This window comes from Trachinotus anak, unplaced genomic scaffold (genome assembly GCF_046630095.1).
Source record: "Trachinotus anak isolate AG129_WGS33_773 ecotype Australia unplaced genomic scaffold, CSIRO_AGI_Tana_v1 ptg000011l, whole genome shotgun sequence".
Classification (NCBI taxonomy): Eukaryota; Metazoa; Chordata; class Actinopteri; order Carangiformes; family Carangidae; genus Trachinotus; species Trachinotus anak.
Genome location: NW_027273862.1, coordinates 2,066,104 through 2,091,493, shown reverse-complemented (window position 1 = coordinate 2,091,493; position 25,390 = coordinate 2,066,104). Strand labels below are relative to the sequence as shown.

Genomic DNA, 25,390 nt, shown 5'->3' with positions numbered 1-25,390 from the left:
TTTTTCCCCATTTGCTCTCCACTCTGTACATTATAGTGTGTACAGTGATACTAGTTGACACCCAACAGATGGCTTTTGTCAGGCATGGAGAGCAAGAGTTAACCCAATCCTCAGCTTTCCCTCCCTCCATCCCTCTCTTCTTTTTAAATGTCTCCCATATAAACAGATTTTGTTGCTGCTTAAAGTGGGCTCAAAATTAAAGCGTATCGTTTTACACACATATTGCATGCATATTACGGAGCCCCAGCTGGTGGCGGGCTGCTCTTAAGAGCCATATGATTAAGTTAGAGGTTGGGGTATCCGATAAGATTTGAGCTCTCTGCCTCTCTCGCTATCTCGCTGCCTATTTTACTGCAAACTTATTAAATGGAGGAAACGACATTATTTTTTTTCTGAGTGTATGTGTAATTATTGTCACACACCTGTGACTCCCTGCCATCCACGACAGGGAAGAAGAGAAGGGAAGGAGGGATGATGAGGAGGGGGGAGGCGGAACGAGGAGAAATGTCGTTGGAAGCAGCGGGAGTCCTCGTTTCAGAAAAAAGGGAGGAGGATAAAGAGGAGAGGAAAAACAAGAGAGCTTGTTAATCAGGCACTTTCTGTCACTGGCTGAACACTGATATCCTAATGATTCACACCGAGATAGTGACATCATAAGGGAGCGTGATGGAGAGATGTAGAGAGAGGGAGAGAAGGGAAATAAGAGGGAAAAATGGTTGCAAATGAAGGAGGAGGAAATGACAGCCCCCCAAAAATGGACAGCTAGGTTTGCACAGACAAGATGACAGAAAGCATGAAATATCAAAAAAAAAAAAAAAAAGACATAAACTGGGAAATGTCCCTCTGAATCTGTCATTACATTCCTCACAAACAGGCGCTTGTTTAATTTGAACAGAATGTTTCTCAAGGAACGCTGTTGTGAAAGTTTTCCAGCCAAGTTTCAATCTGTAATTTTTTTCTCTCCCCCTCTCTCTCCCTTTCTCTTTTGCCGCTTCCTCGGCAGACCACCCCGTCGAAGGCAACAACATGTGATCTGATCCTCAGAAGACAAAGGAAATTACCTATTAAGTGGGAGAGATGATCTTCCTTTAGGCGCGCTCCAAAAAAGTGACTCACGATGTTGTAATTGTTTACCTTTGACTCGGCCCATAAGTCTCTCCTCCCATCCCTGTTTCAGGGGTTGTAACATAATATTTTTGCGGTGCTGCTGTCAGAAGCCCGGCTCTCACTCTTCTTCTCTTTTTTTTTCTCTCTCTATCTGTTCTAACAGGACAGATGTCATCGCCCCAAACAGTCTGAGTCATTGTACGCCTCCACACCCCTGAGTAACCCAAGGACATCAGGAAAGAGAGGACTGTAATTTTACATTTTAGACATTTAGCTGATGCTCTTAGTCATGGCAACTTGAGGCTTCAGTGTCTTGCTCAAGGACACGCGGACAGAACCAGTAATGTAATGAAATAAATCAGAAGGAGGGCTGTGTGTGTGACCTCCGGTTATTATTCATCTTAAGGAAAATACAACTGTGAAAGGAAAAATAATAATTTCAGATAAAAAGCCCTTAAAATATTCGAACAAACATCACTATGAGGCGCTATTGATTTTGCTAAGGAAGATTTATCTCAGTCTAAACAGGTGATAAACTGTATTCAGTGAACCCTCCCCCTGCGCTGACTTAAACTTCTGAACCTGTGACTTCTGTAATAAGTTGTACAGCAGATATTCAGGGACTTGTTTTTATTGATGTTCAGAGTCAGCTGGGCGAGTTTCGGCAGGACTCAAAAAGGTTGTTTGTCTGTACCAATGTTTCCCCCAGATCAAGCAGCTCTGAGAGGAAGAAAAGAAGAAGAAGTAGAAAAAGTGCTGGAAATAGCGTTGCCGAGCGAGTGGGCCGCATGTGCTTTTTTGGGTGTAATGTTTTAATAGAAAGCAGATGGTTCCAGATGCAGAGCTGAACACCGGTGATGACACATCTTTAATATTTTAGAGTGGTCTTTGCTGTAAATGTTGCAGCAGCTGTTTCCCCAACGCTGTAAATCTACAGTGTTTTTTAATTCTTTTTTTTTCTTCCTCTTTTGTGTATTTGTGTGAGTGTGTGACTGACAGCTATTGGGTTTACTGTAAATTACAGAAATGAATATGGAAAAGTGATGAAAAGGCAGCGAAAGGGGAGGAGGCTGTGTGTGTGTGTGTATATGTGTGTGAAAGTGTGTGTGCACCCCAACTGTTTGCCGCTGAATCAATCCCTCCTCATTCTAAACCCCGCTGATTATTCTCTTATTTTAGTTTGCTAGAGGCAGCTCACACACTGTTGCCCTGCGAGTATAGGAACTGATATTCAAATGTAAAGTGATACTAAAATAATGAGATGGAGGGAGAGGAAGAGCAAGAGAAAGGATGATGCAGGAAGAAGGGAAGGCAGGGAAGATAAATATATATTTGTATTGTGTTTGCGTTTGCGGCCGTCGGTTTAGTTTTAATGTCAGCAGTGAGGAGAGAGGGGTTTTTGCCGATGCTTCTGAGTCGAGGTGATTGTCATCAATTCGCGTCTTGGCATTTAAACCACCCTCTTCAAATATGAGTATTTGAAATGCAAATACAGCTGCGTATGCCCAGACAAATTAAAAGACACACACAGGAGAGAGAGAGAAAAAAATGCTTTTGAAGATATAACTTTTTACTCGTTTTTATCATCGGAGTTTGTATTGTCAAACCTCCTTCTTCTCTTTCCAGACAGAGAGAGGCAAGATAATGTGGCTCACAGCAGAACTGGCATACTAAATGCTTGTATATTTATTTGTCGTCATGTTCACCCGGCAGAGAGAAAGACAGAAGACAGAGAAGAGAGGTGCTGTTTTTATCTTGCCCTTGGCTTTACTGTTTGTGCCGTGCCGAGTATGTTCGATTACTTGCTTTCTTTTTTTTTTTTTCCCTAAGACACAGTGAGAAAATATGATTCACATTTTTCCCCCTCGCTCCATCTCTCTGACACTACAGTTATTTAAACATCAATAGTCATGCGTCTTCTTTAGCACACATTCTTTCTCATATTGATATTTGTATATGATCATTACTTTTGGCCCTGCACGCTTTGTTATACTGCGTCAGCTTCAATAGGTGTAAGATCCAATACTGCAACCTCTGCATTCAAGCAACCCCCACCCCCACCCCCAAAGGAAAAAAAAACCCAATAGAATAGTTTGGCTTACTTTATTGTGTAAGTGAATCTACTATAGGATCACACTAGATATGTTCAACACACCTAAGTCAGTGAATATGTAAAAAAAGATCCTGCAGTTGCGTTAGATTCAGGTAGCTTCCTGCGTTTTCATTGTAGACTTTTAATACTTGATGGGAACGAGCAGACAACAAGTTCAAGTTAAGAGCCTGGAAGAAAGACGTGTTCTTCTAAAACTTCAGGTAAGCTGACGGCACTCTTTCACAAAGAGGAGAAAAAAAGGGAAGAGTTGTGCCTGCTGCCTCCCTCCTGATAAAGTTGCGGAGTATTTGTTTTCTTAACAAGCTGAGCTTTAGTTATTTATTTTATTTTATTTGTCAGATGATGAGGTGGAGGGAGGATGTGCGTGTGTGGAGTGTTCGGTGTTGGACAGTTGGTGTTGATCATGGGATGGATTCATTTGTAAAAGAGGAGAACCCCCCCCCCCCCCCCCCCCCCGAAACCAAACTCAATTCAATTTTTTAATAATTTTAGAAAAATTTGGATTTTTACAATATATAAGAGGACAAAGCAAAAGTTTATCAGAGGACCAGTGAGTGAGGAGAATTAGAAGAAGCATGTGTATGAGCATGGGTGTGAGGAAGAGGAGGGGGGATAGGATGAGGGGTGGTGGGAGGGATGACTACCTGCAGAGAGCCAGCGTCCAAATGAGAACATGATAACAACATCAGAGAGTGAGGAGAGGGACTGTCTGCGAGATGACAACGGTATTAGACAGAAGTCAGATAATTAAGAAACGCACTTAGTGTTTTGTCAAAAGTGGCCGTCACTGCTGGTGATGGAATTTTAGCTCCCTGTGTGTGTACGTTTTTTGTTTTTTGTTTTTTTACCCTGTGCTCCATACTGCAGATAATTAGCCCAGGAAAAAAAAAGAAAAAAAGAAAAAGATGAAGGGAAGAAGAAGAATAAGAAGAAGAAAGAAAAATGAACAGTGAGAAAATGAATCAAATAATTAAAATGAAAAGTTGTGTTCTGTCCACACAAAGACGCCAAGTTCTTTTGGGCATTTCTGATGTAGCTGTCCAGTCAGGGAAAATGAGACACATCTTGGATAGGAAGCAAACAAGAGGGGTGGCAGAGGATGGGAGGGAGGAATGGATGGATGGATGGAAGGGAGTTGGGGGGAGGGAGATAGGGAGGGTGGGCCACAGAAATAAACCCAACTCCCATCTGATGAGCAGCTTGTCCATAATACTGAATCCCAATCTCTTGCCAAGTCTGCTTCCTGATACAGAAACACGATAAGTGCAGATTTTTATTTTTTATTTTTTTCTCCTCATTCACCCTTCCTCCCCGCACGTTGTTTGCTTTTGGCCTGGAAGCACTTCTAGCCGCCACCACGGATAATCAGGTGGCTGTTTTTCTTTTTCTTTTTTTTCTTTTTTTTTTTTTTGTCGCTTTGCCCCCCCACGACGTGATAATCAAATTAAAGAAGTGGAGAAGAATAAAAGAAGAAGAAAAAATAATAGATGTGTTCATTCATCTCTTTACGCAGCCAACAACTACAGGACAGATGATGTGGCCATCTTGAGATCGTTTGTCATCTGTCGGGCAGCGGTGACCTTGCAACGAATGCCGACCATTGCACTGATATCATCTTTTAGAAAAAAAAAGAGAGAGAGAGAGAGAGATACAGAGAGATAGAGGGAGACAGAAAGAGAGAGGGGCTGTTGTTTTTGGTAATAAAGACAACATTTATGCCTTCCATTCGTGCTGCCAGTTAAAAGAGGCACAAACATGGAAATCCATTATGGAACGCTTCTTAAAAGTGTGACCAATCCTTGTTCAGTCAATTAGAGTCTGGAGACTGAGAATATGATGTTTGTCTGTTTAGCCCCCGACGCATACAGATCAGCCTGGATTTGATGATGGAAAGAGAGATTTTTTTTTTCTCACAGAGATAGATTGAGGGAGAAAAAGGAAAACAGAGGAATGGATGGAGGGGCAGCGCAGCCAAGCTCTGCTTATCTCTTTTCTTCTCCTCTGCTTTCCTGCTATTTTTTTCCTTCCCCTCCCATATACAAAAGCATTAATGTGCGCAGCTATGTGCTTTGCCATTGTTCTGTGTTTAAAAGCTTAAAAAGGGACGTTGTTTGTGTAACTGGCAGAGTTAGCAGTGCGCGGCCGTGTCCAAAAAAGCCCCGTACTTAAAGTTGCTCGGCGAAAAAAAAAATAGGCCGCATAAAAGGGAGTGAAAGAAAAGCAGTTAATAAGAGTGGTTACCCCAGAATGAGCGGGGATGAGGTTTCACATTAAAAAGATTTATCTTAAAGTATGGTGCTAATCCCTCCAGTTTTAATCCCACACACACACTTACACACACACACACACCCTCTCCTCACGGCACCCTTTTCATTCCTACTGAGACATAATAAAAAACTATAAACCATAAACTTCTTACAATTTCTGGAAACTGGCAAATGCAGGGCGCCCTGATTTTACAAGGATTCCTGGCCAGTGAATCACGGAGCTCGGAGGACTCATCTCTCTCACAGCAGATTATTAAACGAAAGAGGAAGCCATGGGGTACAGCGGAGGGCAATGAGGACAAAAAGAGGAGAGGAAAAAGAGAAAGGAGAGGAGTGCATGTTTGCTATGACCTATTTGATGATTATCGTGATGGCAGAGGTTGTGGTGATAGGTGGCGGAGGGGTGTTGTCATGCTCTCTGTCACACTCGGCTGTGTCATACAAGCTGGATGGATGCCTCTGTCCACTGCAAGCTGCTAGAACGAGGAAGCATATGGGTGTATGAGAACCTCAGCCCACTTCATGAATATTTGATTCATATTTCCTGTGTGTGTGCGCGCGCGCGTGTGTGTGTACATGTGTGTGAGAGAGAGAAATAAACCGAGAGAAAGGGAGGAAGGATATTTCTCTCTCTCTCTCTCTCTCTCTTTCACTTGTCATTGCAAAAACTCACAAGGCTTACTTTGTGGCATTCTAATCATAATTGCCAATCCTGAATACAAATCTCTCAGCGCTAAACACATTGAGAGAAATTGAAATGACAAAACGAAGCTCATATAACACTGTAATCAAAGATACATTCAGGAGGGGGGGAGCAAAAAGATGAAGAAAGAAGAAAAAAAAAAAGTTGAGAGTGTTCTTCCGCAACCAGTAAGAGATGAGGATCAGGGGCCAGTTATTAGCTCGGCAGGGGAACAAAGAGCCCCAGTGTTGGAGGGCAGCTTAACGCTGAACCAGTTACTGTACCTTTCAAAACTAATATGTAACCATATCTGTTTTAAAAGGACGAATCATATTACTGTGAATGCACGACAAAAGTTGTTCCCATCCCTGCGACCCAGGAAACTGAAATCCCAATCGTAACCCCCCGCCTCCAAACACACACACACAAAAACACACATTCAATTGAAGGCCTGGCCTTTTCTGGAGAGCATCCAATTTAAAAAGATGGCAACATAAAATTTTTTGCAATGATGTAAAACATCTTTGGCTTTTTGGACAGGACAATGGTGCTTATTGTGCTTTATTGTTACTGTGGCAACTCCAAAGGTCAGCGTGGGTGTGGCCGGGCCAGACAAGGGCGGCACTGAGTGAAAATTGGGTTATATGTGATCAACTAAGTTATTAATCAGATTAAAATGGATTCCCTCTGCCTGCTGTTTAACTAGGCAGGAGGAAGGAAAAAAAAAAGGGGGAATGAAATAAAGACACAGAGAGAGAGAGAGGAGGGGAAGAGAGAGGCAGAACAATAGGCCAGTGTTTACTCATGCAAGAGCAAAGAAAGTCATTGTTTCAGGAGCTGAAGTCACTGTCGCAGATGAGTTTTCGATAAGGACCAGCTCCACGAAACATGTAACCGGTTTGTCTGAGAGCATGTGCCCTTGCCATGGATGCCCCCTAGCTTCATCCAGGTAACCTCTCTAATCCTGATTAAATCACTGTAATTAGAACAAGCGGTGTTCCTCCACCCCCATATTTCCCTAATAAAACAATGCAAGCAGTTTAAATCCGGTCGCTGGGATTTGCAACGCAACAATGCAGTTTATATCCATCTCTGCCGAGGAATTAAGTGTATTTTCTAACTGCTAATGTTATAATGTTGCCAGCTTATTTGTCTCGATGCTCGCTATTCTTATTCTTATTCCCCCTGCGGTTTGTCTCCTCTCTCTTTCTCTCTCTTTTTTTTTCCCAAGCGCAACTTTGTTTATTTGAGTCTTATTTATTTGTTTCTTGGCGCTTTTTGATGTTTAAATCAAACATGTTTTTAGCGAGTGGTCGGGATCATCCTTCACTACAGGAAATAATGCAAGTTATTTGTCCTTAATTGCCACAGAGCTTTTCAAACACGCCAACTCGCTGCCTATGTGTCTATACCTGTGTATATTTTTTGTTTTTATTAGTATCACTGCATGCAACCATTGATGTGGAATAACAGAGGAAATAAAAGTTGACATAGTTTCTCCTTTTTTTTTTCCCTTCTCCCCACAACCCCCAGTTTCCCTCTGCCTCGCTCTCTGTTGTTTTTTATATATCTGTGTTCTTCCTTGAAGTTGCTGCGGCATTGTCTCATTATGTGTCGACTAGCTGTGTAAGTGTAGTTATTATGCCTGCGTGTCTTTGCCTGGCGGTACTGTCTCTCTCTCTCCCTCTCTCTCTCTCTCTCTCTGTTGTCTCTCTCTGTCTCTCCCTCGGAGGATGAGGAGCTTTATGAGTACAACTCCTCTGAGGCGTCCTCTTCACATCTCCAGGGCGCCTGGGGAAGGGAACGTTGCATTCTTAAGAGGAGCAACTCAAACTGAACAAAGTCTACAGGAGTCAGGGAAGAAAAGAAACAAACAGCAAACTAACGAGATGGGAAGCAGAGATCATGTCAAATATATTGGGTTGGAAAGGCCAATTCATAACCTATTGTTTCATATTTTGCAATATTGAATACGACGTGCACCACCGTGGCTGTAAGTGCACAGTGGAGGAAAGGGTATCCAGACTCGTATATATACTTAAAAGCACTCGCGAACATATGTGCACAGACACATATAACGTGGTCTCCAGCTCCCTGTAACCCCCGAGCTCCCACGCTGTCTTCACTCCTGCTTCTACAGTAATGAATAGAATAATTGTCATGTAACTTTGCAATCACCCTGCATTCGTCTCCATTTCCTTATCAAGGGCAACTTGATACTGCCCTTCATTCACTGTACTTCACTTCCAGGAAACGTAATGTGGCCAGTATCAACGGCATTATTAGTGAAGATGGCTGAGAGAGGATCACGGGAAGAATATGAAGCCTTTTCAAAAAGGGACCTTTCAGCAGGCGCGGCAGTTGATATCTGGGGAATTAGCGAGAGGGGAAAATATTTTTAGAGCTATCACATCTGCCGAGGAGAAGAGAGAGGCAGAGAGAGTGAGCAACAGGTACCTTCCTCGGGGCTTTTGACAGCAGCTATTACACTTAATTGCTCTTTGAAAACTACACTATTTGCACTTTTGGGTGACAAGGTGATAATTCACCTCTGCACAAGTTAAACTGGTAATATTGTTGCACATGCAAAGCGGCGGCTCGCTTTCACCAGCCTTCAGAGCTGTCATCTCGGCGTAGCGGAGGCACGCAGCGAGAGCTGGGTATCACCAACAGTCGTCCTCTTCTTCTTCTCAGTAAGAGACAGGCCTCCAGACAGCTTAATCACTGGAGAAGCCCTGTGCCCTCCAGCAACGAGGAGAAAAAGAAAGACAGAGCGCAGAGAGAAATAAAGGAAAGGGAGGATCCCAGAGTGTGGGAAAATGAAACGCAGAGATCTGAGAAGGAGGAAGAAGGAGAAGAGCCGGTGGTGGAACTCGCTTTGGTCTGAACGAAAAGACATCAGTGACTGAGCTTCAATGCAGTCAGTCAGATATTGGTCAAACTCTGGTTGAAGTTTTAATTAGGTTACGCTGTTTACAAGAACCTTTGCAAACCTGAAATTGAATCAGCTCTGAATAAACGATTTAGCTGAAGAGTCTGGTGTAGTGACACGACCACGAGGAGGAGGGAGAGGTATGAGCTCCGACACTGACCCTGATCACGAGGGGCATTTTATAAGACGAAGAGAATTTTCTTTAAAGATAAATTTGTTTAATTACAGCTTGGATCTTATTTTTGAAATGTGGGATTGTGGCATAATCACTAAAAAGAAGAAGCCTGTAGACGAAATATCACCTCTATCTTTTGCACAATAAAAGTTGAATTCGAAAGGAACTGGAATCACCACCTCTCGGTTGTACCCCTCCGCCAACCAGTCAAAGGTAGTTAACACCCACATCTGTCCAGACTCACATTATGTATATAGTAAAGACTTTGAAGGAATTTAATAAAAGGTATTAAGTTCATTTTGTCATAATTAGAACTGAATTCTTCAGTTATGGCCAAAAATGTATTTTATGAGGCCACAGCGACCTTTGACCTTTGACCACCAAAATCTAATCAGTTCATTCTTGTATCCAAATTAATGTTTGTGTCAAATTTGAAGAGATATGGTGTCCACGAGAAGGTGACGCACCAGAGAAAAGATGTGACAGCTTTACTTGTTCTGGTACGACCAGTTTGCTGCTGTTATCTAAGAGCAAACTTTACATAGATATTGTTGTGTAACAACAATATCTGACACGTTGCATTTGTCACAATTTGTTGTCACAGATTGTTGGCTTTTCAGCAAAAGTTACCTATGCTGCCTTTAAACAGACCTCCACTTTAGACAAAGATTTATGGAAGAGAAAACAAAGGCACACTGTGAAATGATTACCCAGAATGCCTGTTGCGAACCCGTACGACTTACTTTTCAGGCATTTGCAAGGATGCAAACTATGCAAACAATTATGGTGCAGCCATGATGAAAGGACAAAAGTTGGCTCATCTGGTTTTCTTTTTTCATTTTGTTCCATAATCAAAAAGGAGGCTTTAAACCACTGAACTAGAGTCTTCTGGCTAAATGAATGTGAATCGGAACCAATCTGTCTACAGCCTTTATGTTTCCTCATTATAGATACTGTCTTGTGAATTGCCCCCGCCGGGTTTCTCAGGTGTCACCCTTCTGAACTTTCAGACCTACTTTTAAATGTACAGAATAATTACAGCGATGCAGGTAAACACAGGGGTGTCTGGGAGCAATAAATAACCCAGCCCTTTTCCACTTGTCAAAGCATTTTGTGTGAGCGCTGTATGTAGCGCACGCGGGTGTGTGTTTGTGTGTGTGTGTGTGTGTGTGTGTGTGTTTGTGTCTTAGAGACAAGCAGCAACCAAATTCATGGTAATTAACCACCTGATGAGGACAGTATTATTGGCAATTACCATTTTCTGCATTATCACAACTTTTAGATGTGTGTGTGTTTGTGTGGCTGTGTGTGTGTATATGTGTGTGTGTGTGTGTGTGTGTGTGTGTGTATGTGTGTGTGTGTAAGAGACAGGCAGTCAGAACAGAGATGTCAGGGATGGTTGGAGTAAGTGATGCACAGTGTCACTGACACTGTTGGCTACTAAAGGTGAGCGAAGTCTCACATAACTCTAGAATGGATCCAACCTCTTGTTACAGCAAAAAGGCCTAAACACTGAGTCAGTGGAGCAGCTGCGGTGTGTGTGTGTGTGAGTCTGCATGTTGCATGTGATCCTCATGTGTTTTTGTGTTATGTTCTTTAATCAGGTGCTCCAGTTTCTGCCACGACTTTCACTGCATCTGCCCCATTCTTCATTCTTCTTCCTCCCCCAAAAAATCCCTTCCATTTTTGTCATCTTGTGCAGAAACAAAGATAATTTTCAAAAATCTCAATGTTTTTTGTTTTTTGTTTTGCATTAAATTGTTAATACCACCATATGAAATTAAGAAGAATCAAATACATAAGTCATAAACAGCTCCACTGTTTGCAGTTTGATGAATCCACTCTTTGGTCTCAATAATGTGTAATAATTGTGGTAAAACATGTTCGTGTGTGTTCATGAACAGACAATTTTGGTAACTGTATCAGTGTTACCAGCATATGTGCATCTATTAGCGTGTGTGTGTGTGTGTGTGTGTGTGTGTGTGTGTGTGTGTGAAGCTTCATTTGTTATGTCTACCTTTCTTCCATTTAAACCAGAAAAAGTGAAAATTACACCAGTAATGCCAACTGTGATCCACTACATCTGCGCTTCACAGCGAGCCCACCAATCCCACCATATGTCTTTAATTATCATCATTGCTTTACAGAACCTGTTTCGCACACACACGCGCACACACACATGCACACACACACACACACACACACACACATACTCGTCAGCCTTTTATTGTAAGCATGTAAGCATGCTTTTGAATGTTTGCCTTTGCTTCATGAGCACACAGATGTACAGATGTGTGTGTGTGTGTGTGTGTGTGTGTGTGTGTGTGTGTGTGTGTGTACATTTCTTGCACATTGTTCTAAGAATCTCAGCACTCATGGGTTCAGAGTGGAGGCAGGCTGGAATACTGACCCTCTGACAGAGGAAACTGGTCACTAGTGAAACAACCAGTGCTGGATTTAAGATGAAAACACACACACAGACTTGTACTTTTATCTTTGTGAAGACACTAGCTGACATAATGCATTCCCTAACCCTATAACCAAGCCTTGACCCTTTGTCGGTGTGTCAGTAAGTGAGGACCAGCCAAAATGTCCTCACTCTGTTAGAAAAGTACTTGGTCCTACACACACACACACACACACACACACACATACACACATACACTTACAGACACACATACACAATAACAGAAGTTTTGGGGTTGTAGGACAAAATGCCAATTACATCACAGCCAAGCTACACAGGGGAAAAATATTTCTTAACTCATTATCTACATTTTAAATGTGCAGGGTTTTACACTTAAAGCCCAAGAAAAGCCCAACATTAAATCCAAAATGTCTGATTCCTGTCTGCAAAAGAGGCAATGTGACTCCTAAGTTGTGATATCTGCCTGTCAGTCACATCCACATTAGAATTTTTGGAGGTATTTTGTGATAAACTGTTATAATTTAGCTTTTTCTCCACTCAAGCTGCTTTATTTACTTTATTCTTCAGTTACATAGCATTATACATTCCCTTGAAGGCCTTTCAGCAACAACCAGAGAAGTTGGTGTAAACTGTGTGCTACTAGCTAGTTACTGTGTGTAACTAGCTAACATCTTAGTCGGGAGGATTGGTGCATGTTAACTGTTCCCCCCACTCTTGCTTAAATCACAAAAAAGGCTTGTAACTGAACTGTATTCCAGTTCACTGAAGCTGGTGTCTGTGGAAAACATGACATTTCTGATAGATCACTCCCTGTAGAGTTTGTGGGATGTTGTTGCAAAAGAGGGATGGAATAGTTAGTTACTAACTGAATGAATTACAGTATCTTCAAAATAAAGCCCAAAGCTTCAATTAAAACCATTAATTTAAAATTAACAGACTTTGTGTCATAGACAGCAGAATGTTTTTTTTGGTTTTTTTGACACGCAAAAACTTCACATAAGGTTTTTATTCCAAATTAATGATCAATATTGTTAAACATAAACCTTATTTATTGTTGAAATCAGCCCACTCTCAGTCACTGCACACACTCCAAGAGACTCCATTTCTACTATCACTACATTACTGTGCTTGTTGCCGTTTCATGGTGACACGGAGGTGCTGCTGTACTGTATGTGTTCATCCTCTCAAGTCTACAAAAATAGACTCTTTTTAGTGTCATCTAATGCATGTACGGGAGGTGACGAGAGTTTTTATCAGCGGCGACAAACACCAACAAACAACAGCACGTTCAAGGAGAACTATAGAGCTCAACGCCAGAGTACTTGTAAATTAGGAGTGATGGGTCTAATTGATGAGAGAATATATAACACCCCCCCCCCCCCCCCCCCTGCTCTCTCTCCTACCCACTAACTCTCTGTTTATGTAGCCTACTTCTCAAATTGCAAGAGGTGCTCAGCTACAAGTAGCTCCCTCACTGTTGCTCAACCAGGTCCTACAGCTCTATTGGCACCCTCTTCAGCTTGTCAGTCCCCCGACCACCTAAACTCCCCGGTCGACATCAAATATATTAAATGGAAGAGGGGTTCAAGGTAATGTAAGTAACACGATGTGCAGAGCAATGTTCGCAAGCAGTCGTGGCATGTACAGCACTGTTTGAATAATGTAATACTTCATGTTTGATAATGCATGGCTATAGATAGGTCTCCACTGCAGCCAAGTATTGATTGTGTTAAGCACATCTACAGTACAGAAAATGGTGTGGGGTTCATATCAATCTTTACACAACACAGTTGTACCTCAGTAACCAGATACCTTGTCTGATTACAGAGACCTCAGGGCCACTGCTGCTGTTAATGACATTTATTGATAAATCCTCAGCCAATTTAGGGAGGTGCGGTTTAAAACTACAGATGTGTGAAAATGTGTGTGTGTGTGTGTATGTGGATCGTATATGTGTGTATTTGTTATATGTCAAAGTGCAAGTAGATTCATGCACAATCTGCCACCCCCCCCCCCCCCCCCCCCCCCCCCATGGGCATACAAATGAAGCGACGGCCACTCCAGACGTGCGGTGCGTGCCCTACAACAAGTCCCATAGATTCAGAGGAGAATTTCGATATTAATGATTTATGCTGTATTTGCATACAAACCTAATGCAAACCCACTCCAGATAATCACATTTTGCCAGGTCTGAATTGAGTTTTACGGACGTCTTTGCTACCCCCACCTTCTCCACCCACCAAATAACACTGGAATGTGTGGCTCTTGCTCTTCATGCTGCGGGTGACCCCCCAGCACATGGAGGGTTTACAAGTGGACACATGAATAGAGACTGCAGTCGTGCATTTCACTATGATACAAGTGTGTCTATTTTTTCAACTGACGTGTTATGTGTGGTAGAACTGGCACCAGTCACTATAGTAGTAGTAGTAGTGACAGTAGGTAGAAGCAAATTCACCCAAACACTGAAATCAAGTACAGTTTTGAGATACTATTTTACACTTCTACTCTTTAGACAACACACTCATTTGGCCCACAATTTATTTATCACTATTTTTGCAGATTAAGATTTTACATAAAAAAATATCTATTATTAGTTGATAAAGTATGAAGTCTTGTTATAGAACACCAAGTATTTAAATATAGCTCCACCTTGGCTATTAATAATCAAATAATATTAAAACATATAATGTAACACAGACAGAAACAATTCTAAATATATTCTGCCATTAATTATGACATACTTATACTACTACTGGACAGGTAATGGATTATTTTTATTATGTGGTATTTATTCCTTTATTTGAATAAAAGATCTAAAAAAATATTCCATCAATAGTAACAGTCTTAGCTCTAAGAAAGGTAGTGATTTTACATACTTGTGTGAGTAGTGGCAGTAGCAGTAGCAGTAGTTGTCGTAGTAGTAGTACAAATAGCCGACTGTGTAGTATTAGTAGCATTTGCAGTCTGATCAAGAACAATATAAGTAGTGATACTGCTGTAATAGAATTTATAGCAATAGCAGAAGTAGAGCTGTTTTTGTAGTAATGATAGTAATTATAACAGCAGTACTTGTGGCTGCAGTGGAGAGACTGTAATAGCAGTGATCATCATATCAATCCTATTAATTCTTGCAATGGGTTTACATGGGGGCTATAGTGTGCAGTTCATCAAAGGTTAACAGGTAAAAACTGGCAGACAAACACATTAATATTCACACTTATCAGCATCCAAGAGCCTCTGTAGGAAGCGTGTGGTAAGAATTACACCTCATACTTTTCTAGTATCATTGTGGTTCATGGTGAACTCATTTTGCTATTTACTACAAAGATATGGACACATTAAGCTTTTGAAATCAGTACGAGTACCTGAGAGAGCTTTGCTTGACGTACAATATACTGAAGAATACAGTGTTATATTATCTAAAACATACTGTTTATCACTGTTACAGTTCACACAAATAGCTGATGACAGTAGAGTTTGGTTGGGAAAGTCACACAGGGTCACACGAGTGCTACAACTCACATCTTGATTTTACTTGTGTTTTCTATAATCTTTGTATTTCAATACTACCTTCAGTGCCATCCTAGAGATCTGAACAGCAAATATCTACTGTCAGGAAGTTAGACAGATAATAAGTCATTGGGATTTCTAATTATGATGAATGACTGACTGAGACGATAGGAGAAACTAACAACAAGGTAAAAAGGCTTTTGTTCTCTAAAGAAAGGAATATATAAACATCAAGTATTCCTAGTCACAAAAGGCTCTGCCCACATTACATTGGTTGACTTCATAAGTAGGGCATTCTCACACAAAGGCATTTCTTTATTAACCAAAACATATGCATATATATTTATACATCAATCTTTTATCGTTACGATCGTCTAACGATGTCAAGATATGCAGAGAGCCTGGTTCCATCACAGCAGGTAATATTTTGTCAGATGGAAAGGTCACATGAATACATGTAGCTGCATTGCTTCATTATCAAAGGGGTCACTATAATTATGGGTTAATGCATCTTTTACTGTATCTTTATGAATCTGTAAACATTAGTTTTGCATTTCACAGGGAAAATGCTGCATTATTTTTTTATCAATGCAAACGAAATATTTAACAGAGTGACTGTATTTGGCCTCACTGAAGCTAATACTAAGGAAAAGAATAATAAAACTGCAACATACTGTGTCTGGCACTTGGTACATTTATTATTATTATTATCATTATTATCATTATTAGTATAATTATTTGCTAGTTTGAATTAAAAATGGACAATTTCCAAATAATTTAAATTTCCAATCTGAAGGAGCTATCTCTGTTTGGATCTCAGTTTGTGACAAAGCTAAGTAATCTGTCTGTTTTATGCACTTTCTGTAAAGTCAGTGTTTCAAAGCTCAACTTTCTTTCCATAGAGACACTTCTGCAACCACCCCTAAACAGCAAAAGAGCATTGTAAAAAAAGGAAAAAAAGAAAAAGCACTTCCTTCTTCAGTCTCAAGGAGCGGCTATAACCTTAGCAGAATCATGAAAGTTGACAGTTCATTTTTCACAGGGTCATAGATCGACGAGTCTTATAAAGTAATGGGCTTTTGGGAGCCAGCTTTATGAGAGCTAAGATAGTTAAGAGACATGTGGAGGAGATGGCATGGGGAGCTGAGGTCCTGCTCTGACTCATCCAGGGTTATTCCCTCCATGCTGTGGGGTGGGAGGGAGGCGCTGCACTCCCAGTAATATAAACGTGTAATAAAGATTAATCTGTTGCTAGTCGCCAGGCTGATAGCTTCTAAACTTGCTTGAAATAAGGCTAAAATCACTTCAGAGCCAATCTCGAGACCTTTAGTGAGTGTCTGAGATTCCTTTGTGGGTGTCAGGGAAAAATGTATATATATTTGTCTTGTGTGTGTTTAGTGTCTATGTGTATGCAGTTCTGGGAAAACTCAATTTGTGGTTCAAACACATGTGTATTCATGACTTTTTTGTGTGTGGTTTTCTGTTGGTACATGTGAATATATGTGTGTATGAGCTTTCTAGTAGTTACAGTGACAGTGGGGTTTAAAAACACACTTACCAGGTGCATCTGGCCTCTTCATGCCCCCCGTGGGTGCTCCTCCTGCTCCACCTCCCAGGCCGTTGAATGCAGGGATGTTGTCATTGCTGTAGGCTCTGAGGACAGACAACATGTTCATCTGCTGCTCTAGGTGGGTCTGCTGCTCAGCCTTCAACAGTCCAGGAGGACCTCCTGGAGACAGGAGGCCCAAGCCCTGCTGCCACTGCTTCTCAAGCGGCAAAGCTTGGTTCTGGGTTTGGGGAACCAGAGAAAGCGGCGCCATAGTAGAGGAAGGTGCTGCCAACCCGGCCCCACTCCTTGGGGGCAAAGAAGTGTCATCTTGGAGATGTTTGGGGTGGTTCTGGAGGTGCTCTGACACTGGACTTCCTTCTTCCTCTCTGTCCATGTCCATTTGCCCATCCTCATCTCTTTCCTCCTCCTCTTCAGCCACTCCGCCCTCCTCTTCCTCTTCATCAGAGTGATTCTGTTGTTGCTGTCTCTTTGGGGTGGTTGAAGGGGTCTCACTGGTGCTGTGCACTCCAGCCTTTCCAACTTCATCATCTGATCCTACCTGGTCCACTTCAGTATCTCCACGGGAGCCCCTTTCACCAATCTGGTCATCCCTTGCTGAAGAGCCTCCACCAAAAGCCTGGTTAGGTAGGTCAAGACCCTGCTCTGCTGGGGCTATAAAACCCTGAAGGCCCTGGTTGGCCCTCGGTAGTTCATCATACAAGCCACCAAATCGTCTGTAGAAGTCACTCTGGAAGGGGTTGTAGGGCTGGTCCATGTGGTTGTTCCAGCCTCCCTGGCCTTTCTCTCCATCTCTGTCTCCATCTTTGTCAAGGGCCACACCAGAGGTCTTGGTGTTGGATGAGTGAATGGTGGAGGTCTCTCCATGGAGCTCCTTTCCTGTATCAGGCCGCTGCAGTTGGGCCTTACCCAGGTGGTTGGCCTGGAGGTGCAGAGCCATGAGCTCAAATGAGGAGGTGGAGAAGGAGCAGAAGAGGCAGCCATGCCATGCCACATTATCATGGATGGTGACGGAGGAGCCAGGAAGAGATCCAGATGCAGACTCTGGCCGGACTGACACAGACAGATCAAGTGGTTCGTACTGGGACCCAGGTTTGCCAGGTTCTGAGTTGGGTTTGGCTTCAGCCTTCTCCTCTCTGTCCTGGTCAACCGAGATGGCCCGCTTGGCTTTGGGCTCACCGTTGTCATGGTAGAGCTGGGCCTGGAGCTGGACTGGACTCTGGTTGTCCTTCATGTCTTTCTTCATGGAGCTGAGGACAAAGCTGTCCATGAAGGCCTGAAGAGAACCTTGAAATTGGACTCCATTCCCCATCATGCTTTGGTAAGCCCTGCTTAGGTCAGAGAAGCTAGCAGGACCATCTGTTGCGGTTGAGACATGGGAAGACAGGGCATCGGCAGTCTTCATGTTCTCAGCTGAGGAGGCAGAGTCAAAACGGCGGTCTCCGCGCTCACGATCTCGGTCATGTGGAGACATCATGCCAGCCGACGCCCACTGATGTGGCATCAATGGACCTGCCCTGAAGTCCAGGTTGGGAGGCATTCCCTTGAAAACATTGCGGAGGACATCTGGTCTGGCAAAGATGCCGCCACCAGAGGCTGTCTTCCCATGATCCTCTTTGTGGTCAGAAGAAGCAGTGTGGCCAGAAGATGGGCCCGAGGTGGTGGAGCCATTTTGACGCTCACGGTGGTGGCGCTCCAGGTGGTACTTCAAACTGGCAGACTGGGTGCCGGCATAGTCACAATGAGGGCAACGGTAGGGTTTCTCTCCTGAGAGGTCAAGAAAGAGACAGAGAAACAGAAAGGGAAAGGCAGGGAAAACAGTGAATAATTAACCTGATTATTAGATTGACTGGATATCAAAATCTATTTATTGGAGCAGGGAATGTGGACCCTAGGGTCATGTAACCTCCCTGAACAAAGAAAATTAGGTCAAATGAGTTGAGCTCACAAAAAAGATATGCATTTCATTAAGTACTATAAAAAAGAGGATAATTTTGCAACTGCCTCACTTTTACTTGGCATCAAAACACAGGCAATTTCTAACTCCGGAAAAAAAGATGAGGGAAAAAAGTGAAAAAATGTAAAATAGAGTAACTAGCAGTTTAAACACAGAATGAAATAAGCTGCAAAACAAAGTGATAATGAACAAAATCCCATGTCTTTACTCTTCCACAGTCATCAGCTCTGTGCGCCTTGATGTGTGTGTTTGTGTGTGTCACTGCATGTGTACATGCATGTAGGCATCTGAATATGGGTCGATCCAGCTTGATCCAGCAAGTGAGCCATCACCAAGTGAGCCATCACTCACATCAGCACAATAAAAAACATTTCACCATATGGTGCTTTCAGTCCACTATAAGAGATAATATTTTCCACTGACAACAAAACTGTCTCAATGCTATCTGCGCGTGTACAAGCAAGGGCAGGGGCGGAGGGTGTGGCTAGGTCTCTGTTTGTGTGTGTTTCCGTGCATGGATATGTGAGTTTGTGTGTGTCTGTGTGGGGTCATCTTGCCTCTGTTCTGGCCTTGTTTGCTGTCAGGCCAGACGATGAGAATGCAATTTCTCAGATATTCCCTATTTGCAGTTTATCTTGAGAAGCATAAATCAGCCACAGTATAAGATCTCCCCAACCACTGCCACACACTGCAGTGTACTGAGAACAAAATATGGATGATACACTACAATGCAAACATAAGTCGATTTTTTTTAAAAAAAGGGAAAAAAAAGAAATGTGCAGGCAAGATATGTGAACCACATGCTTGCAGTTGCAGTGAAGCCCTATGATAAAGAACAATATGATTCACAACAGGATACACAGATCAAAGTGATTTATATTACGGCAAAAGAGGGGTGAATCTGTTGTGTAACATTTACATATATTTATTTATGGTGCTCACACATATTCATGAATATTCTTGATAATGGTATAACACCAGCATTATTCTGCCAGAAGTGGATCTTCCATTGCAATGATACTTATGTTGAAATAGAACACATCCTGCTAGCAATTATAATAGGCTTGGAGTCTGAGCCAGCTTTGGATTCATTAAACAATGAACAGAGAGGGGAAAATTGCTAAGCTTGATTTTTAAAAATTATTTATTTTTAAATTTTTTTAATGTATACACATAAAAACTTCCCTGAGTGGCATTTCTGTTTGAGGGATAACAGCTACTGTCTGAGAAAAGAGAGGACAAAGAAATTAAAAAATGTATAGTAGTAGTGTTTTGCGTGTATGCACATTTCTATATATACAGTATAGGGTCTTAAAATGTTTAGATTATACACATGGAAACCATTTTATAAAAGGAAAAAAAAGGCATTGTTACGCAAGGCTGGCTTGAATGATTTAAGTCGGGCTGTGTAGTAAATCATGGATATAATTAGCAAATGGCATACTGCTCAAGTAATTTATCATTATTTAGAGGGCACCATTCCAGAAAAAGACTCTGCGATCTGCAGACCTACTGCAGAGTTCTCAAATAAAGGGCCACAAACACCAACTCAATACAATATTGATACAGGCGAGGAAAGAAAAGGAGGGTATACAAAAGAAAATTGAAGGTGGAAATGCTGAGGAGAGGAGGGACAAAGAATAAGGGAGACAGAAAAAAAGGAGCATGCAGAGAGACAGATAGCCCTGACTATAGATAGAAAGACAGTGATTTGATATCTTTTCTCTTACACTAGAGTGGCTATAAAGCATAGAGTATATTTAAAATAAACCATACGAGATGAGCTTTTAACCCAATAAGTGCTTCTCCTGTGAGCTACCGAACAGAGGCTCAGTGCTGATTTAATAAGGAAACGTCCCTGATGCAAATGATCATTCTCAATTCCTCTAACTGGACAAAATGATATTCTAGGAGCCAAATTAGACAGAAATTAGACTGATCGGATCTTTTTTTTCCCTCCTCTGTTTTTTTTTCTTTCTTTATAAAAGGTTGTTAATGTTCATGAGAGGAAAATAAAGATTAATGTAGCATATACATATCTGAAATGAGAGTGAAAATCACAGATTGTATGTTTGACACTCGCCTTTGATGTTTACAGAGGAAGGTAAACTGAAAATCAACACATGTGCCCTCAGAGAGCGTTCAGTATGTTCCAATTATCTATTAAAATTAAGAATTTAAATATATCTGGAGTGAGTCAAACAGACGACAAGTGAATCGCTGCATCTACTTCTGTTTACGTACGTATGTGTGAGTGTGTGTGTGTGTGTGTGTGTGTGTGTGTGTGTGCGCACCATGTGGAATGTGTGCGAACACATGTTTATGCATGTGTGTCAGGCCTGAGCCTGTGTGTATGTATATGTGTGTGTTTGTGTCTTAGAGGGCCATTTGGACTGGCTAAGACATCTGCTCCATCATACGTCAGGGGCCTGGTGTGACATCTGGGGAATATACTGTATCCTGCCTTGCAACATTACACACAATTTACTGCTAAAGGTCATTATGTACCCGTTAATCCACTTTTAATTGATATCAGCGCAAACAGCACAACCTCCCAGCCACATGACAGATCACTGCCACCACAAAACCAGGAAATTGCTGTTTGGGAGTTAAAAATAGATTGGTAAACTTTTTTTTTTTCTTTTTTTTTGTTCTTGTCCTTCTTCACTTTGACAAAGGTGAATGATAGATGCACCACTGTAGCTGTCTTAGCTTTGACTTTAACAACTGGAGCTCATAAACATGTAAGTGACACCTTTGTGGATATAAATTATCCTTGTCCTGATTGCTGTACTGAGATCTGCTCCTCCATGGTGTGTCTGCACTTCATGTTGCATGTACTTATTTCCTCTGGAACAGGTATGACATACTGGAGGATGAATTTCCATTTGCCAGAAGGATGAAAAAAAAGTGGGATGTTTGAGAGATGTAACAATGGATATAAGCTGTTTTAAGAGTATCTGCTTTTGTTAGTGGTTAGTAGTGGATTGGGACATGATGCTAATAGCGTCAAGGTTCAATTCCCTCAGAGGGGAAAGTGACAAATTATATGCACAGTATGGTCTAAGGACATGAATACTGTTTGTCCTCCCAATGGCAAATATGATGCCTAAAGAATAAAGCTGCTGTTCTTGAATATTTTTGTCTTATGCTCAATCAATCCCACTAAAACTTAAATAAAACAGCTCACATATATATAGCTAATTGAACAAACTTTGGGCAAATGTCACTTAAACCAGAGTAAATAGTACATTTGTTGGGGACTATTTTTAGCAGTGGATTAATACACATTTTGGTGCTTTACAGCACCAGGGAAATTAAAAATATATATGCATGACTGTGCTCATTGTATTGAATGTCACCCAGTGCAACAGTGTCTCACTGATAGGTTTTTAATAGTTTTTGGACAACAATGGAGCTCTGCGGAATATATGTGTGTGTGTGTGCGTGTGTGTGTGTGTGCGTGTGTGTGTGTGTGTGAATAGAAGTCTGCACAATGTGGCAAATACATTAAATTTAGGTGTCAGTGCATTGAAGATAATGTATGGTAGACTTTGGAAATGGAGGAAGAAGAAAGGAAGCAGTGAGAAAAAAAAATATTCGGAAGGAGATACAGAAAGAACGAGGAGTAAAGAGAGAAAGGAGGGGGCAAAGGAGTAAGAGGGATGGAGTGGGAGATCACAGGTCCCTCTTGATTCATCCTGATTACAAGGTTAGGTTAAGGTTAAGTGACATGGGCAAGTCATGGCTCTCCTCTTTCTCTTTCCCCCTCTCTTTGTCTCACCCTCTCATCGTTTAAAGGTGAGCAGGGACTCTTATTGGTTATGCAGCCCTGCCTGAAGTTATGTGTGGCTATTGTCAAGAGCGAGGACCTTTTTATTTTTTACACACAGCTGCTTACTGCTAAATAGTGCCTTGTCCAGAAGGGGACAATCTGGGCCTCTAATTGCTGTCACTGAAGCCTAGATTCATTATGTGACTTTCCCATTAAAATGTGAGCATTAATTTGTATAATGAAATATCACCCTCTGCAGTGTGTTCATTAGCTGTGGCCCCACACTGTAGTGCCACAGCAGCACAATGTTAGCTACCTAGAAAACTGTGGTTAATTTTGCTAATGGATATTTTCCCACTCACTGTTCAAGAGGAAATTAATACTGTAACATTAGCTCTTTAACTTTTGGAGAAATTTAAATTCACTTCATTCCTTTCAAGCTGGTGTTAGTCGCTCATTAATCTCTGCGTTACGTTGCACAATGCTGCCTCGACCGGCTTGGTAGGCAATTCCATTGTGTCACTCACATTGCATTAGGATGAAGGGGAGCTCGGCTGTCATCTGTGAATTTCTCTGCATTGTCACCAGAGCACAGAGAGGATCTTTAGCTGCTGTAAAAGTCATCTCGTGGATGTAATCAGGATGTCACAGTGGAGCTGCTATGATTAGGTTATAGGAATGATTTAAAGGCCACATATTGGGGATGCATCAAGCTGTTTTTCTCTCCATGTGTGGAGGGCTATGCTAAACCTGTGCTTAGATAGGCTCATATCCAAAGATACATTCCGCTGCAAAAGACAACATCCTCTCTAACCTTTCTCACTCATGCTCCTAAATGTAGAGGGCTCCTTTTATTTTATTGTATTTTTGAGATATGAATGGATAAATGTAGAATATACTGTGTGGATGAAATTAGATGGACCTACTTGTCTGTGTGTGTTTTGCCAAATGAATTAGCGCCAGGCCTGGGCTGAGGTCTCTGCTTTCTCCATGATAAAATATGGCCCTCATGGGTATCCTTACTGTACTACTCAAAGCAGACATAACTCAGCTCTCTCACCACCAGATAACAGATGCTTCCCGAAAACCACCACCATCTCTATGACAGCCTAGCTGTGACCTGGATGTACTATTTAACATAAGGATCTTAATTATTTGAGTATACACCAGATGTAGCATGCTACAATATAAAGCATTTCCTCTAATTCCTTTCCAGATCTGAGGTACAGTATGTGTCTTATTAAGGAGAGCAAAAGAGGGTTGCAGTGCTGGTGGTCTCTCATTCTGCCTTTTAAGTGCATGGAGAAGGAAGGGGGAAAAAAGCAAAGGAGACAGAGAAGGAGAATAAAAAGAAAAACAAGCTTTGATTCTTCTCAGCTGTATGGGATTTCCATTTCCAGTTGTGAGCGTTTTAGCCTCGGCGTCCCTACTGGCACCCAAGGATTATTTCATAGGGAAGTGCAGAAACTAACAAAAAGGTCAGGACGGTCAAACTCAAGCTTTTCAAGAACATCTTGAGGAACTGAGGGGTAAATGTTTGACAGACAGAAGGGAATTTTTCTCTAAGACATGTCTTTTTTTTTCCTCCTGTATTTGTGTTAACATGACTGTGTTGGTACCATCAGTTATACTTTTTCCTTAACAGACTGCGACAGTCCTCACTATGTGATACCTGTGTAGGCTACAATGAATACATTAGAAAAACAGAAACCAGAAAGACATTTACATCGGAGTTACAAGTATTAAGCTGCACTCCTAGCCAGGTGATCCAGGTAATCTGTAGGTAAGTGTCTTAATTCCTTGCTTACGGATGCTTTTACTGGACAAATGGTGGTTTCTAGCCTACGAGAGGCTGTGTGCCCTTTATGTGGGCGGGCAGAAAGCCAATCTGTAGAAGTCAGGGTAGTGGAGGAATGTGTTGCCAAAACCTAAACATGGTAAACATGGCCAACATTAGCATTAAGTCTAGATGAGAAGCTGCAAGTTTAGAATCAAACTTCATTCCTTCACATTTCTTCTACTAAAGTTAACATGCTCACCAGCTATGTCTGGCCCATCTTGTCACTTTCTGATAGCGACTCACTGGAGCCTCCAATCTACCCTGAAGACATAGTGCCTCTCAGAGGGCATATTATAACCTCTTGTAAATGCAACAGTGGCCAAAGCTGTTGCGCATCAATCACCACCACCCACTCCTGGCAAGTCACAAATAGCCCCTTTAACCTTATGGGAGCTATTTGTAAGTTTTGCTATCGCTACATAGACAGTGTTAGCATTAATAGTCGTTTACTTACCAGTCTATAAAGTCATTACAAGAGGTTGCAATACGTCCTCTGATTAATGCTACTTCTTCTGAGCAGCCTGGACAGTACAGTGACTCAGTATCAGAAAGTGATGAGACAGGCCGACCAGGCTTGGGCTAGCTGGTTAGCAAGCTAACTTCAGTAGAGGAAAAGAAATGAGAAGAGTAGAAGTGAAAGAAAATGGGTGCTTTCCACTGCTGGAGACAGTAAAGGAAGGAAGATTGATGCTGAACTTGCAATGTTTCTTCTAGACTGGTAAGTAAACAGTTGTTAATGCTAATGTTGAAATAGTAAATAGCTCATTTAACCATACTGTAATAGATTTTGGCAAAAGAAATAATTTGAAAACCATTAGCATTAGCAACTGTTCTCCAGCTCTTAGATGGCAAAGTGTCTAATTATCACACAGTTCACTCTTTCCAGTTTGGAAACACAAACTCTCTGTGGGAAAAACTGAGGAGGGGAATCACCTTATGAGGCCCATCAGTTTGGACCAGGTGTCCTTGTGAAGTGTCCTCTGTGTTCTCTAATTGTGACTTTAACCTGGATAGTCAGTGGGGCGTTTGTACCT

The 25,390-nt window shown here is 41.8% G+C and overlaps 1 protein-coding gene across 5 annotated transcripts in view; it reads right to left on the bottom strand.

The window, feature by feature from the left end:
* znf536 (zinc finger protein 536) overlaps nucleotides 1-25,390 on the bottom strand; it is a 232,160-nt gene that overhangs the window by 49,812 nt on the left and 156,958 nt on the right. For all 5 annotated transcript variants that reach the window (XM_071488427.1, XM_071488426.1, XM_071488430.1 and 2 more), the window contains one exon: nucleotides 16,776-18,551. In XM_071488427.1, the coding sequence (XP_071344528.1) occupies nucleotides 16,776-18,551 (1,776 nt within the window). The remainder of the gene's footprint in view (nucleotides 1-16,775; nucleotides 18,552-25,390) is intronic.